Below are 15,964 nucleotides of genomic sequence, written 5' to 3'. Positions count from 1 at the left end.
CTTTTCATCATTTTCTGACATTTTAAAGACAAAATGTTTGATTGATTAATAGTAAAAAATATTTGGCAGATAAAATAATTGTTAGTTGCAGCCCTAATTTAAATATGTCAGTATTAGCTCTGATAAATATGTGAATGTGAGAAATGTGGGAGTTGTTCTTTCTTTCCATCAGTCCAACTCTCACTCACTTAAACTTCAAACTTTAGTTGAACTCAGTGAAGTTTGTTCAGAGCAGAGAGAAACTGCTGGAACAAACACGTCTTGCATCACAGTCTATTGAGAACATGTGTTTAAGGTCATTGTCAGTAACGATGCTCTGTGTTTGAAAGCAGTGAGTGAATCCCCATGGAGCTGCTCTTTACACACAGCAAATGGAAATCCACCAGGAATGATCTTTGTTCCTTTAAGTGTTTCACTCACCTGCGGGACTCCTGTGCCCTTTCAAAAAACAAAAAAACAAAGATCAAAACTTACTGTGGACCCGCTGAGAACAAAGTTTTGTCGTCTGGGCACTTGAACTTTAGTTGTGAAGAAGTTAGAAAGAAAAGTTTTGTCAGAACATTTTAGACTTCTTAGAACTGATCACCCAGTAACACCTGTTTTTAAAAACTGATAAGAAGTTGTTGAAAACTTCCTTCTCATCGTCAGAAACTGTCTGTGATGTAAGTACACGCTGTAGATTATGTGCTGTCTCTGTTGTCTGAACCATCTGAGTATCTTTAGAAAACACTGTCATCTTCTAGTTTAAAGGTTCTCCCAGCTGAGTGTTTATTTGAAGGTCTTTCTGAGCAGAAACTAAAACACTTCATGTGTTGTCTGTCTTTGCTTTGTGGGTACGGTTGGATTACTGAACAGGCCTGATGGGCACAGGCTCTGGGGCCCAGAGGGTCTCGGGGCCCCTGGACCAGAGCTTCTGTTTGAAGTCAACGTGCCTGTAAAGAGGGCTGTTTAACTCGTCCTCCTCTACCTTAGGCCACAAACCTGTCGATCTGTAGCTGTGCACCTGCACACACAGTGAGTGCAGGCGAGAAGCCAATAATCCAGATGAAGTTCCATATTCTGTAAACCATGTTAGAGCTGAAACGATTAGTTGATTGATTAGTCAGTTAATAAAATAAATATTCTGCAACATTTTGATGATCCTTTAATCTGTGAGGTTTTTTTTTAAGGCAAATGAGACAAAACAAGACTTTTGATCATCAATGATGTGGAGAAGATGGAGCACTTTTCATTCTTCTTTGGCTCTGATGAATATCTGTGAATGTGAGAAACTTTCACTTACTAAAACTTTCATTCAAACTTTAGTTGAACTCAGTGAAGTTTGTTCAGAGCAGAGAGAAACTGCTGGAACAAACACATCTTGCATCACAGTCTATTGAGAACATGTGTTTAAGGTCATTGTCAGTAACGACGCTCTGTGTTTGAAAGCAGTGAGTGAATCCCCATGGAGCTGCTCTTTACACACAGCAAATGGAAATCCACCAGGAATGATCTTTGTTCCTTTAAGTGTTTCACTCACCTGCGGGACTCCTGTGCCCTTTCAAAAAACCAAAAAACAAAGATCAGAACTTACTGTGGACCCGCTGAGAACAAAGTTTTGTCGTCTGGGCACTTGAACTTTAGTTGTGAAGAAGTTAGAAAGAAAAGTTTTGTCAAAACATTTTAGACTTCTTAGAACTGATCACCCAGTAACACCTGTTTTTAAAAACTGATAAGAAGTTGTTGAAAACTTCCTTCTCATCGTCAGAAACTGTCTGTGATGTAAGTACACGCTGTAGATTATGTGATTTTCATAACAGTGAGTGCAGATGAGAAGCCGACACTGCAAGGCCTTAAAAATATGAAATTTTGAAATGAAAAATGAAACCTGAAACGCAAAATGAAAACACACTCAGAGGTGAAAAGTTGACTCCTTTATTGCCCTCTGTGCTGTAATACAGGGATTCATCAGAAAAATACAAAAAAAGTAAAGCTATTAGAAAATATACAAAAACATACAGGCATTCAAATATAAAGGGGTATAAATCTGTGGTGGTCTTTTTTTATACAAGTTAGAAAATGTAGCATAGTTGAGGTGGTCGTATTAATCTACATACAGTGCCCAAATTTTATTTATGAAAGAAAAGTCCGATTTATTCAGAGTAAAATAGTTTGATTCTAATATCAACACCTCAATTAACAACAGACCACAGCTTTAGTGAATAGTGATATTTTACACTTCTAACTTCCCTTTTTTTCAATATCTAACCCAGAATCCTCTTCACCACTTCTCCCCACTACGAAGCCAGTCAGGCCTGCGATTAAAAAAGAGTAATGACTTTATATGAAAATGACCCGGGCCAATTTAATATTGGGAGTGGTAACAACACTTCATTTTGCTGTCTCCTGTTCTGTCCCCTCCAACTTTTTTATTTGCTATTCTACTGTTGGTAAAAAACAAAACAAAAAACCTGCTATAAATACATCATATTTAACAAACCGTACAAAACAGATCAAGTATAAATAGGGCACTAAGAGAAACAGGTGAATGGTGTGTGAACACTGTGTTTGATGAAAACGTTTGTGCTTGTATCTAATATCTACAGTACATTGGTTACATCAAGTTTACAAAGATACCAACAAGTCTACAATCGTCTTTGTGCGTCTGACGGCACAGATGAAGTGTGTTAACACGTTACATGGAGGTTAACAACACATGTTGAATTTATCCTGAATTCTGTTTGTTTGTTGGCACATGTTAATAAAGTGTAAGTTTGCAGAGATATGCACAGAATCCCAGAAGTGAACAGACGTCCTGGAGAAATCATGAAAATGTATTATTCATCTGTTTTAAGGAAGCGTTTGTTTTTCGTCTTACAACAACTGCTTTGCACAGTGACAGGAGAGAAAACAGATGTAGTGTTGTTGTGTTTTTTGAAAGACATAAAGTGTACAAATTAGGTAATTTACATCTATACCAGAAATATGAATCTATATCACAAGCGTTCAGATAAATGTCATCCTCTTAAACGTGAAGAGCAACAGATGTAGAGAAGGCTGCAGAGGCTTTGTGAAAAGACCCTTTGGATTGTCCATTGATTTGAAGGGTTTCTGATTTCCCCTGTGAGTGATCTTTCCAGGATGTGCCGTCCTCCTCCTCCTCCTCCTCTTCCTCCTCCTCCTCCTCCTCATTCTGTCATTCTTCCTCTGTGGTGTCCTGTTCGCTCACTGACGACTACATTACTTCCTGGAGAGAAGCTGGTTCTCCAGCTGCTCCAGACGAGCAGTCATCCCAGCCAGTAGACAGCTGATTAAGGAATAATAAAGACGTACTGTACTGGTATTTTCTGCACATCCAACAGATTTTTGACACATTAGATTAGTAAGGTATACAGTGTCGGTGTTTTACACAGGGTTAGCCAAAGGTCCTGGCTCAACACACTACACCTCAGTGAAAAGACAGATGTCACTGCAGCCTTGGTTCTGCATTGTTTCCGCTTTAAAATGTCATTATTCAGAAATCTTTTACATTATTTCTGAATTAGTTGACTACATGCAGCTTGACTGATTCCTCACAGCGATGAACCCACAGAGAAATGATGTGTATTTTCCTCTTCCTGACCGGCCCAGGGACATTATTCCTGTTTGTCTTTGGTTGAACTGAACTGAACTGAGGTGTTTCAAAAAGATTTTTCTTTGGGAGAAAAGGCTGGTAGCTGCTGTGGTTTCATAATGCTAATATGTTTTTGTTTGTTTTTTGCTTTTTATTCCTCTGTCAGATCACAGACATGACAAGAAATGAAAAGCAACACATAAACTTGGCCTGATGCAAACTGAGGCTGCCGGGAAGTCGGTGGTTCTTAACCTGTGGGTTTCACGTAAAATCTGAGGAGGAATCACAGGAAGATTAACAGGATAGAAAACTGAGAGAATATATCTCTACCACTCACAAATTAAATTATTATATTCTCCTCATCTTTGCTGTTTTCTCTGGTGTTTCAGGCCTTTTAATATTTTTAAGAATCAAACAAAGGGGAAAAGCGTCACTCTTTGGTAGAGCTGCTGGATGTCTCAGATGTGAATCTAGTGGTATCCATTGTTTCATGTTAAGTGGTCAGGCACCTGCAGCCGACAGCCGCCCACAGGTACCTAAAGTTAAAGAATACGTTGTGTTTGGCTACAGATTTTTAAAAGGATATGTTTCTGTGTGAGCTGCTCCAGGCTGCTCATGGTGGCCTGCTGGAACTCCACCAGACTCTCACAGGCACAGGGGTCCTTCACCTCAATCTCCCCCTGACTCTCCTCTGCACACAGAGAGACAACAGACAGGATACAGACACAAACACATCAGTACAGGAAGTTCAAATCCTAATAATTCTTTGTCATTGTGGACTTTTTTAATAGTGGTTATATGTGGTAACTGTCGTGTTGTATTTTTGTCAGCAGATGGCGCCAAAGACCAAGACATGGTTACACTGACTTGGCAGCAGACAGAACACCTACCCTAGGTATCACATGTGAGTCTCATCTTTTTGACGTTTTTTATTATTTTATAAATAAATAAGTGGATCCACGGGTGATGAACCATGCTAATTTCTTGCTTCTGTCACTTGCCATCAGAAAGATTTCAGCTCCTGTAAGTTGTTTATATTCTTATATGTTGTGTGTATATATATATATGTCCTGTGGAGTAACTGTACCTGGGCAGACGTTGAGTTTGAGGTTCTCAGCGATGGTGCTGATGGCAGTGAAGTCGGTGGTGTAATAGAAATGTTTCTCCACAGGCTCAGATGCGATCTCACGAAGCTCATCCTCCACAGCTTTTCCAACGCCCACAGCGTACATGGTGATGCCTGTACACACACACACACACACACATTTAATGTCAGCATTAACCTACAAGAAAACAAGCTACAGATCAGGTTTGAGCCTCACACCAGGTGAGTCTTACCGGCTTCTTTGGCCTTCTTGGCGTACTCAGTGATGTCGTCCTGGGAGCGTCCGTCTGTGAAGACCAGTCCGATCCTGGGGATGTTACGGCTGGCAGGACGAGCGCCCTCTGCCTCAGAGAAGCTGTTCTCCAGCATGTGTTTTAGTGCCAGACCTGTCATGGTACCTTTCTCCATGTATTCCACCTACACAAGGACACAGACAGTGTTTTAAGCTTTAGACTGCACTGCCTCCCTTTATTTACCATTTATTAGTTTCATTTTGGGAATGGTTGATGTGTTTATGTGGTAGTCTGTGAACCATCTGCTATTAAAAGCTAAAACTGAAGATAATTTCACCTTCATGACTGCAGCTTTGATCTCATCAGCAGAGTGGTACATGTTGAGAGGGAACTCCGTCCTGACCCGGCTGGAGTACTGGACCAGACCGACTCTGGTACCATGAGCAGACACGTCCAGAGAGTCCACAACCTGAGGCACAGGAGGAGGTGAGGGATATTCATCTGACACAGGGATTCTGCTAAAGCAACATCAAGTAACTTCTGCTGAGCTGCAGCTTTTTTTAGTTCTAGTTTCCTGGCTGGATGTAAGAAAAGTGAACATATAACAATATACATCATTTTAGATTGTACTTATGATGAGTTTGTTTTCTGTTGCTGCCTGTGATTACACAGTGATATTGAAGTACTGCAGTAATTAATGAAAGCACGCCTCACCTGGTTGACAAACTTTTTGACCAGCTCAAAGTTCTGAGGGCGGACGCTCTTGGAGCCGTCGATCAGAAGCACCAGGTCAATGTTGGCAGACTTGCAGGCTGAAGGAGAGAGAGATGAGAGAGGGATGGAAACTCTCCCTCTAATGAAGTGTGTTGGTAGGATAAATAAACTTGCTTTAGTTAGCTGCTGAGCTAACCCCAGCACATCTACGTTGTTAATGTCATTGTTGACTAATGTGCACTGTCCCGTATATACATGAATTAATAAATAAATCATGCAAAATTCCCTGTAGCTGTTATGGAAGTAAAAGCATAAGTGCTGGGATGATTCTTCTAAGTGTTCATTCGGGAACAGCTAGATATTTTTCTGCTGACTATAATAGAGTTGTCATAGTAACAATGGATGTCTTGTAGTTGACCCCACTAACGATTTAATGACAGTTGGAGCTGTGCTCTTGAAGCATAAATCCTGAATGGATGATAAATGAGACTGTACTGCCACAGATCTCCACATGACGGTGCTGTGTGACGGTTACTGGCAGCTACTCTGCGTTTCCCTCAGCCTCCCCAGAGAAAAGGAAAATTTAAAAGTAGATCATCATCTTTGTCCGGCCAGTTTCTCCCAGACATAACTGAGCTGCTTTAAACATCAGTATGGTTTATTTTCTCATCCATCTTTATTTCATCTCCAGAGACATAAACCCTCCTCTTTTCTTTGTCTCGTCATAATCTGAACCCTTGATGCTTTTTCCCTTCGGTAAGTCCCATCTGATCACACCATCACTGATCTAGGTGCCATTCTTAAATGACCTGCTTTAGTCAGTCCTTGTTCCTACATCCATCACCTGCTGTGGTCCTGTAGGACCCACAGGATCCTGAAATCCTCTGCTGCAGAGCGATTCATTTCTCTAAACGTATTGATGAAGTTGTGATTCATGATTGTGTCTGACACTGATGCTGACTTTATATTGTACAGATGAAACAGCATCAGCAGGTCGACTCACTGCCGCAGCTCTTGCCGTCCTCCTGCAGCAGCTGTCCCTCTGGACAGATGCAGTAGTAAGATCCTGGAGTGCTCACACACTGGTGCTCACAGCCGTGCTCCACTGTGTTACACAGGTCCATGTCTACAAATACACAGTTCATAAACACATATTAGTACATAGATACATGCAAACATGGTTTGGGAACAAAGTAAAAGACATTGCTTGAGTATTTTACTCAACAATCAACCTAAGATAAAGAAAATATGGCTGCAGGATAAAAACTCTAAATCTGAAATCTGAAAAATCTTCAGAGAGGTTCTAGATACACATTCAGAGAGGAATCTGGCTCTTTAGCTCTCAGTCTCCTCTTATGATCTAAAAAGAAGCTGTTTAAGGAGCAGCACATGATGAAAACAGTTTTCTTGTGAACTTCACTGACTTGTGCAGGTCTTCTTGTCTTTGTTGAGTTTGAATCCTTTGTTGCAGTCGCAGGTGAAGGTGCCCGGTGCACTGATGCAGATTTGTTCACAGTCGTGCTTTCCCTCAGCACACAGGTCAATGGCTAAATAACACACACACACACACACACACACACATGCAAAATTACTTCTCGTTTGTCATTAATGGTACAGTGGAAGATGGTGTGAGATAGTTTTGGTTGTTTTTCTTTGTTTCTGTGTGTGTGTGTTTGTCTGTGTGTCAACAAGCAGAAGTGTAAGTGAAGCCAGAGGATCATGTTCAAAAAAGAAAATTATCTCCTCTAGAATTAGAGAGAACAACAAAAGGAAACATGTTACTGACTATTTATACAGTTACAGGCTGTGAATGAATTCTTCTGTTCAGTATTTTTTTGATTAATGAGTCCAAACTGAAGACCAGTCCAGAGAGCCACAGGGACTTGATGTACAATGGCACAAAAACAAGCAGTAAATCTGGAGACAGGAAGAGGCTGATGTTAATATCTGATTCTCAGAGTGGTCCTGAGTCATTTTATCGCATAGTTCAAGTGCTACACACAATACCACTTCTTATCCACTTCAGATGAAAGATGAGGGGAAAGACTGGACTGCAGTCCTGCTGTAGGAGACATGCAGCAGGGGTGATTTCCTGTCATTGTGAACGTGTGTGCGTTGGCGTGTGTGTGTGTGTGTACACTTGTGTGTGTATGTGTGTGAGGGCCTGACTAACGTGTGCAGGTCTTCTTGTCCTCATTGAGTGTGTATCCTTCGTTGCAGTCGCAGGTGAAGACGCCCGGTGCGCTGACACAGATTTGTTCACAGTCATGTTTCCCCTCAGCGCACAGGTCAATGGCTAAATAACACACACACACATTGAGTTAAAGAGTGTGTGAGTGTGTGTTTTAGTGCAGATATTTTTTCCTTTTGTTTTCTCGGAAACAATATGGAAACACTCTGAGTCTCTGAGCATCTTTTAGTTGTTACATCTGTGTTGGATTCCCTAAAGAGAGCACAACACAGACGCACTGAGGGCCAAATATTAATTCCTTGAAATTGAAGATAATATCGTTGAATGAAAAATGAGGGAGATCGTGGGGATTACTGCAAATGATTTCATTCAATTGGATTCTTTCATCATAATAAATATAAATTGCAGAGAAACAAGGTCAAAATGACGACATGCATCATCTTGTTCATAACCTTTTAATGACCTTGTGTATTCAAATGTGAGTCATAAACCAGGTGTTTTCAAAAAGCCACGAACAGCTGAACCTGCAGGAATGTAACAATCTATTATTTCAAACACTTCCCTTCACACAATATTGCTGTGGTATTTGGGTTAAATGGACGACACAATTACACGGTGTGTTACTCGCACTTTGAAGATTTGTTTGGCTTCAAGGGTGAAGCAGGTCTTTGTTATCCAGAGGCTGTAAATTGTCTCCATTTCACAGTTTTCTGTCAATAAGATCTCATAGTGCAGGTGGACCTGTGTATGAGTGTGTGTGTGTGTGTGTGTGGCTGCATGCATGAATACGTAGAAACATGTTGGTCGCATGCGAACACATGCATAGTGTGTGTGAGACTGTAGGCATGCTCCTCTTTAATGAGCTGAGAGGGATTTGAGATGTTTTAGGATGAAGCTTCCAGGAGCTGCAGAGTTTAGTTTGGTGTTTAGCATCTAATGATGCAGAGACACTAACGATCATTATTACAACCATATGTTAAACTTCTCTCTATGTCATTAATATTTAGACACATTAGATGATTTTCCTGTTGTAGCTGTAGATTCTGTTTAATCACCAAACTAAGTCACTGCTCCTGACTCATTCCTGCTGCATTAATGATCAAACTGTCAAACTGAACTCCTAAACACTGACTGTCAAACCATGATAGAAAAAACATTTTAGTTCATGGTATCTAATGTAATAACATAATTCATTTAGGTGAAAGAGTGAAAGTCTTTGTCTGCTCTCTCCCTGACGATGTGTTTTCATATAGAGACACTTTTTCTTGCAGTGTTGCTTTTAGACTTTATGTTCAGTTTGCACAGGGATACAGGGAATGTGCAGCCTGAAAGACAACAAGACAGGCACACGTGATAATTTTAATGTTCATTTCAAACATGTTAACTGTTAAGTAGGTGTAATCTGACGTGTACGGAGGCCTCCTGCTACATCCTCCACCCAACAGTGAAGTGTTGCCTCCATCTTGTGGCAGTGATCAGTACAGACCAGCAGTGAACACAGAGAATCATTGGGGAGGCTGATTCTCCCTCTCTTGTTGTTGTAATTAGCTGCTACCATATTCCACAGTTAAACTGAAATCATGCGTGTATGTTAGTGGTTGAGTTAGGCAGGTTTCATTGGAATAAAACCTGATCCTCACATCCTTTATACCAGCAGAGGACAACACCTTTACCTGCCTCTAACAACCTGTGAGTTTTGTCTCATGTTTGCACTACTTACCCTGGCAGGTCTTGCCGTCGTCCAGCAGCCTGTATCCCTCGTTACAGCGGCAGTGATAGCCATTGAGCACACTCACACACTCATGATCACAACTGTGGTTCCCAAACGAACAGTAGTCGATCACTGAGGGGAGGAAAGCAGCGAGGCCATAAGCAGCAGAGCGAACAGCAGCACAGTGTGTGTGGGATTGCATCTATGTTCCGTTTGCCTGGCCACAGATCTTACCTCAACCTGAGCCAAAATCCCTGCCGAACCAATGCTCAGGAGTTTTGTTCTAAAAACTTGACACGTGCTTCTAGGAGTCGACTGACGCCTTCTTAAAGTTACTGCTAAACTTATGGTTGTACATAACGCAGATTTTACACTGTAGTTTTCTCAACTGACACAGATTTGAATGTTTGTGAATAAAATTTCTCCTGTAAAAGTTGAAGGATTCCACTGTTCAGATATAAAGAGACACATGGTATTTAATGATTTTAAGGTAATATCCAGCTAATCGTCTTATTGTGACAGACTGCAGCAGCAGGAACATAGCACAAACCCACACTCAGCTTCATGAAGCAGCAGAGAAATCAGCAGCTCGTAAAGATCAGAATCCTTTTCAGCATGAATTAACATGACATGAATTCAGGCCCCATCGCACTGGTCGACATGATGCAGAGAGCTGTGTGAGACTAACTTGAGCAGGTCTTCTTGTCGTCATTCAGTTTGTATCCTTTGTTGCAGTCGCAGGTGAAGGAGCCAGGAGAGCTGACGCAGATTTGTTCACAGTCGTGTTTCCCCTCAGCGCACAGATCTATGGCTGAAACACACACACACACATGCAAGATGTAAGGACTCACTGTTTTGGATGGATCTAAAAATTATTTGACATTTTCCATATAAGCACCTCAGGCCCTGGGCCTGTTTATAAGCCCTTGTTTCTCCACTGAAAGTATAAATTTCAGTTTTATTATCCTTCGAGTGACATTAATGTGTTAGAACTGTCACCAAGACAACTGGAAACAGTATGTAAGTCTATTTATTTGTCTGTATATTATTCATACCTTCACCCACGCCATTGTTTTGGTTGATTTGTATAGTTTGTTTTTACCCATGACTGTGACTTCTTCAGCTGTTGTTACCTGCACATGTTTTCCCGTCATCGTTCAGAGTGTATCCGGGCAGACAGAGGCAGTGGTAGGAGCCCGGGGAGCTCTCACAGATGTGCTCGCAGCCGTGATCCGACTCCAGACACAGATCCACACCTACAGCAGAGACCAGATCCACGTCAGCCTCCCCCCCGTGATCTCAGCTCCATCAGTGCAGTAAGCAGCTGTGTTATCTGTGATAAAGGCCCTGAAGCTTCATCTTACTGTGACCCAGTTCTCTGCCAAACTTAAACCAGCGATGAACAGTTTTAAAAAGCGTCAGAACTGATGCGGATTACCCACAGTTCACCAGTGAGTGTTATGCTAGCAGCAGCTAACTCTTTGATATTGGTTACTTAATTTGTTCCCTCCTGTTCCTTTTTTAAGACTTTATTGTTCTGTCTTTATTCTTTTCCATCTCCCACTGAGGGAAGCCAGAGATTTTTTTTACATCTGCAGTCCAGTCTAGAATAATACCAGTCTGAGGAAATATCTTGCTCTTAAGGGATTTGAGGAGGTTGTTATGAAAAGTATTAAGTTCTGTGGGGTTAGATGGGCATAGTGATTTTTTTTCTCTGGCTAGACATCCATAGTGTTTTTAATTACACAGAGAATCTAGTGTTGCCCCAGATGAAGCCAACAGCATGAAATTTCAGTTACAGAGACTTGGCTGCAGGTTTTTACTTGTCTTATGTTGAGGTGACTTCAAATAAAAGTAATCCATTAGTGGCATAAAAAGTGAAGCTTTTCACTGACGGAGAATTTCACAAGAATGTGAATCAGTCGTCTCATTGGTCAGGTGTTTTATAAGCCTTATTTTTTATCTGTCTTTAATGTGGTTTTGGAGACTGAGGGTTTTAAGTTTTCATATTCCAGTAAAACGATTTAATTTTGTAAAAAAATAAATAATGAAATAATAATGAAACCTGACATTATTCAACTCATCCAAACCAAGTCAAAGTAAACCACCAGTGAAATGTTGGGACGGCATGTTTGTCTTGCCAGTTTTGAGTGTTTTAAAGGTCCGGCTGTGAAAAATGGTTTTGGCAAATACAGTCATTAAAATGTTAAATCTAAACGATGGGTTTTTATAGACAGTGAGGTTATTTCCTTTCCCCTTCAGTCTCACCACAGAGCTTGTCCTGGAACTGCAGTCCAAACTGGTGAATCAGATCGAACGACTCCACCAGGAAGACGTGGTCTTCGAATGGCGGGGATGCCATGGCTCTCAGTGATGTCATGTCGGCCCTGGCCACCCCCACAGCGTAGATCTCGATGCCTTTCTCTCTGGCCTCAGCTGCCACCTCCGCCACGCGGTCCTGAGGACGTCCGTCTGTCACGATCACGGCCACGTTGGGGACCTGAGGGGAAGAAAACGTCAGGATCAGAGGGAACAGCTGCAGGAGGTCAGATCAGTATCCAACACATTCAGCCACATCACTCTGTTTAATGAGTTAAACAGATTTGATCAGTTGGCTCAGTGTCTGTCACAACGCATTTTTATTGACTAGAATCAGATATGTACTAAAACAGGATTCCTCGTCAAATAACTGCTGTTGAATTTTCTAGTCTGTTGAGACAGTTTGGCCTCCAGTACCTTTGGCCTGTCTCCCTCCTCTGCGGTGAAGGCCGCATTCATCACGTATCTGATGGCGAGCCCGGTCATGGTGCCTTGAGCGAGAGGAATGATCTGATTGATGCCTTTCACCATGGTCTCCAGCCTGCTGTGCGTCTTCAGAGAGAACTCACTGCGGACCTGCAGACGACAGAGGACAGAGGTGAAACAGAGAGTCAGCAGACAGAAAGTCCACTCATCATTTTTATTGAGACAAGTGTTGTTGTCACTGTCAGGACTGAAAACATAACAGAGTTAGAGGGGGAAGAGGAGGAAAAGAGGGTTTCCAAAAAGAAAAATGAAACGGTGTGATGAGCTTCCTGTTTTCACACGGTCCTTTCTTAAAAAAGAGATCAGTCTGTTATTTCTATTTTGAGTAAAATCAGGAGTAATTGACCGTTCTGATATTAATTAGAGGTTCACCTTGTCTAAAAGCTGACTCACCGTTTTGTAACTAACAAAAAGAAGAAGAGGTAGGAGGAGAAACAGAATGATGAGGAAAATTAAATGATTTGATGAGTTTAACATGGATGAAGATCTGGATGCCGGGTGCCTACATTACCTGGCTGGAGTACTGAACCACTCCCACTCTGGTGGCGTTGGGTCCAATATCCAGGGTGTTGAGGATGTCAATCATGAACTTCCTCATGGTCTCAAACTCATGTGGCCTAACGCTGCGGGAGCTGTCGATGAGGAAGACCAGGTCCACGGGACCAGACTTACATTTCTGCTCAGGACCTGGGAGAAAGAGTAAGAGCAGAAATGATCCACATTATATTTTCAACAAGTTGAATTTACATCTTCATTAGGAACCAGTGAGCCACAGACAGGTGAAGGATGTCAGAGAGTTTTAGAGTTGTAGGTTTTGGTGTTTTCATTGGATTTGTCGACAATAAGAAAAATATAAAACAGGATCAGTCATATCCTTTAGGTGGGAGTAATGAAGTGTCTCCTCAGGAACAACACTGCTATGAATACTGTCCCCTGCTGAACATACAATAACCTACATGGAAGGATAACTGATTCTTTCTTCTTCTGTGGATTTAAAAACGTCTGCCTGTCATCGTAGGTATGTGTGTGTGCTTTTCAGTTTTACCTTTGTCTGGAACAGAGCAGCAGCGGAGGCCTTCCTCACACACCGGTGTAACTTTCACATTATTTACCACCTGAACTCTCTCCTCCACGACTTGAGCTGCTGCACGGCACCTGTTTTAGTCTTTAATTTGTCGGCGTCACTGTGAACGCGCTCTCAGGGTGTAACATCATCTCGGTTCAAAAACGCAGCAGTCGTGAATGAGGTATGAGGTGAGCCTGTGTTTGCGGTGTAGCTTTATGAGCTGGAAGAGGACTGTTTGATTAATGCTCATCCAGAATTTCCTCACAAAGGCTAAACTGGGAGTCACAACAGAAGAGACTGTGTCAGTAAAAGCAGACGTGGGATTCCATCTTCAGTTTCTAACCCACATGAGCAGCGGCTGGTTTCTAACCTCTTATAAATATGTCTTCCTCGTTGTCTGGGCATATAAATCAAGTCTACCTTCAGCTGCAGATATAATGGAAACCCCAGCCAAATGTACACTTCTGATATGTCCCAAAACATTAATACCTTTAGGTAAAGACAAGATTCATATGCTTGTGAACAGAGTCCTGTGTAGTTCTCATGGCTGTGACTCTGAGTGGGAAGTTTCTGAAAGCTCAGAGTTCACGAGTTAATTCACACCCAAAGGAGTTCTTTTTAAAATATTCTACTATATCTTATTCCTAAGAGTGATAATTAAAATGCACAAAATACAAAGTTGTTCACGTTTTTTCTTTTTCACAAAGATCTGTTTCTGTTCCTGTGTTCTTAAACCAGTTGAATCCTAGAAATGCTTTGGGAGGAAGGCAATAAAAACAGTCTTTCTTTTGTCTTGAACATTTTTTCTCACAGTGGCGGCAGACTGACCTGCTTTTGGCCTGGCGGCGGCGAGGACGGCCAGGGTCAGGAGAATGAATCCACAAAGTGCTCTGAGCTGTCTCATCTTTATCCTGATGATACCAATCTAACAGACGGGCTGATCACAGCTGGACTCGGCTGGAACTGGATCAAACTGTGAGGGGGAGAGATGACGGGTGAGATGGGGGGAGAGCAGGGAGAAAGGCAGAGGTTATTTGTGGTAACGTGATAGGACATGGGTTTACTCCTGCTGAAGTGTTCTTTAGTAAGACACAGGGTATTTCTGATTTACACTCACAGATATCTAGGTGACATATACTGCACTGTTCTTTAGCATTTTAAAGGCTGTATGAGGCAGATTGGTTTTGCGATGGGATACCACTCTGTCCTGTGAATAGAGGCAGTAAAGTGGAGGCTGGAGACTCTGTGTGAGCAAAGGAAGAACTCAGGTGACGTTATAGAGCCACAGAGGGGTGAATGGATGGGTTAACAAAATGTAGGACCTTCCCATTCCTATTTTAAACTGACAGTTGATGGTTTCTTGTAATTATAACCATGATTGTTCCCTAACCATAACTGAGTAGTTATTTAAATCCAAACCATGATTTTCTTCTATCTTAACCATAGTGCTGTCAGATCAGAAAGTGCATTGAAAGGCTCATGAATCAGATCAGAGAACATGTAAACATGTTGTTCTGGAGAGCGGCTGCAAGAGACGTGTTCTGTCATTTGATCTGGAGAACTTTATGCAGATTCTGTCCAACATCAAGTCAGTGAACACAGAGCACATTTTATTTAGTGTACTTCATACCTGCTAACGCTGCCAGTGTTTTTCCCTTTGAGTGTCTAATGACAGACTGAGCATGTGATGCTCAATCTATTGTCGGCTCACTGGTGTTTCTACACGCTCTAATCGCTCATCCGAGTTTAGAAACACCAGGAAATTCCTTGTCTGTGTGTGTGTGTCTTTGTAAAGTCATCATAATGACGATGACGGGCGTGTGCTGCAGTGGGACATTCCAGTCCTGCCCCATCGTAAAACACTCGGCTACAAACACCTGGATAAGGTGCACAGCAGTTTCTGCTAATAGAAGGCTGTGGGTAAACACTCAGTCCCTAATCTGCCTGTGTGTCTGTCCGTTTCCCTGCAGGCTATCAGCAGCAGCAGCACAGGGATAATGATAATGTCTGACGGGTGTTTATGTTCAGGGCACTTGGTCAATTCAAACAGGCAGCATGAAAGCCACCACTCTTTCTTTAGGTCCACAGAGAGGGGTCCTCCAGGGGGTTTATCGCTGTCTTGACTGGCAGCCAGAGCCTGTGGTCATCCCTGGCTCAGGTCGCAGTAATGAGTCAACAGATGTGAGAGCACAAAGGCTCTTTTCTCTGTTTGTGTCTCTGTTTGTCTCGTTGTCTTTCTTCACGGTCCCTCGCTCTCTCCCTCTTTCTCTCATTTCTTGCACATGTTTTCAGGAGCATCTCTGCAGGGAACAGGAGGTCGGCCAAACATTTGGAGCACATCATTCATGCTTTTACCTAATATAGGCTGCGGTAATGTCTTCTACATTTTGGTGATGACCTGTACAGAATGCATTATCCACGGTCTTAACGTTGGTCAAAGGTCCCATGTAGCACTTACTCCTCATGTTTTTATGATCATTTAATGACTTACAGTACTGCTCCTAGAAATGTGGTCAGACTAAAACAAAAGGTGAGTGTTTTTGGAAC

General features: G+C 42.0%; 1 protein-coding gene across 2 annotated transcripts in view; it reads right to left on the bottom strand.

Moving 5' to 3' along the window:
* Positions 1–1,898: 1,898 nt before the first annotated feature.
* matn4 (matrilin 4) overlaps positions 1,899–15,964 on the bottom strand; it is a 23,066-nt gene continuing 9,000 nt past the window's right edge. The window contains exons 2-17 of one of the 2 annotated variants that reach the window (XM_051074562.1): positions 14,246–14,390; positions 12,863–13,038; positions 12,283–12,441; positions 11,815–12,046; positions 10,680–10,802; positions 10,235–10,357; positions 9,556–9,678; positions 7,818–7,940; positions 7,069–7,191; positions 6,648–6,770; positions 5,645–5,742; positions 5,268–5,399; positions 4,931–5,114; positions 4,680–4,832; positions 4,181–4,283; positions 1,899–3,280 (exon numbers count right to left, since the gene is read on the bottom strand). In XM_051074562.1, the coding sequence (XP_050930519.1) occupies positions 3,220–3,280; positions 4,181–4,283; positions 4,680–4,832; positions 4,931–5,114; positions 5,268–5,399; positions 5,645–5,742; positions 6,648–6,770; positions 7,069–7,191; positions 7,818–7,940; positions 9,556–9,678; positions 10,235–10,357; positions 10,680–10,802; positions 11,815–12,046; positions 12,283–12,441; positions 12,863–13,038; positions 14,246–14,321 (2,112 nt within the window). In that variant the 5' untranslated portion in view covers positions 14,322–14,390 and the 3' untranslated portion in view covers positions 1,899–3,219. The remainder of the gene's footprint in view (positions 3,281–4,180; positions 4,284–4,679; positions 4,833–4,930; positions 5,115–5,267; positions 5,400–5,644; positions 5,743–6,647; positions 6,771–7,068; positions 7,192–7,817; positions 7,941–9,555; positions 9,679–10,234; positions 10,358–10,679; positions 10,803–11,814; positions 12,047–12,282; positions 12,442–12,862; positions 13,039–14,245; positions 14,391–15,964) is intronic. The other variant, XM_051074563.1, reaches the window with a different exon arrangement.

The sequence above is a fragment of the Lates calcarifer genome, linkage group LG12 (genome assembly GCF_001640805.2).
Source record: "Lates calcarifer isolate ASB-BC8 linkage group LG12, TLL_Latcal_v3, whole genome shotgun sequence".
Classification (NCBI taxonomy): Eukaryota; Metazoa; Chordata; class Actinopteri; family Centropomidae; genus Lates; species Lates calcarifer.
Note: the sequence above shows the minus strand (reverse complement) of the source record. Positions and strands in the feature narration are given on the sequence as shown.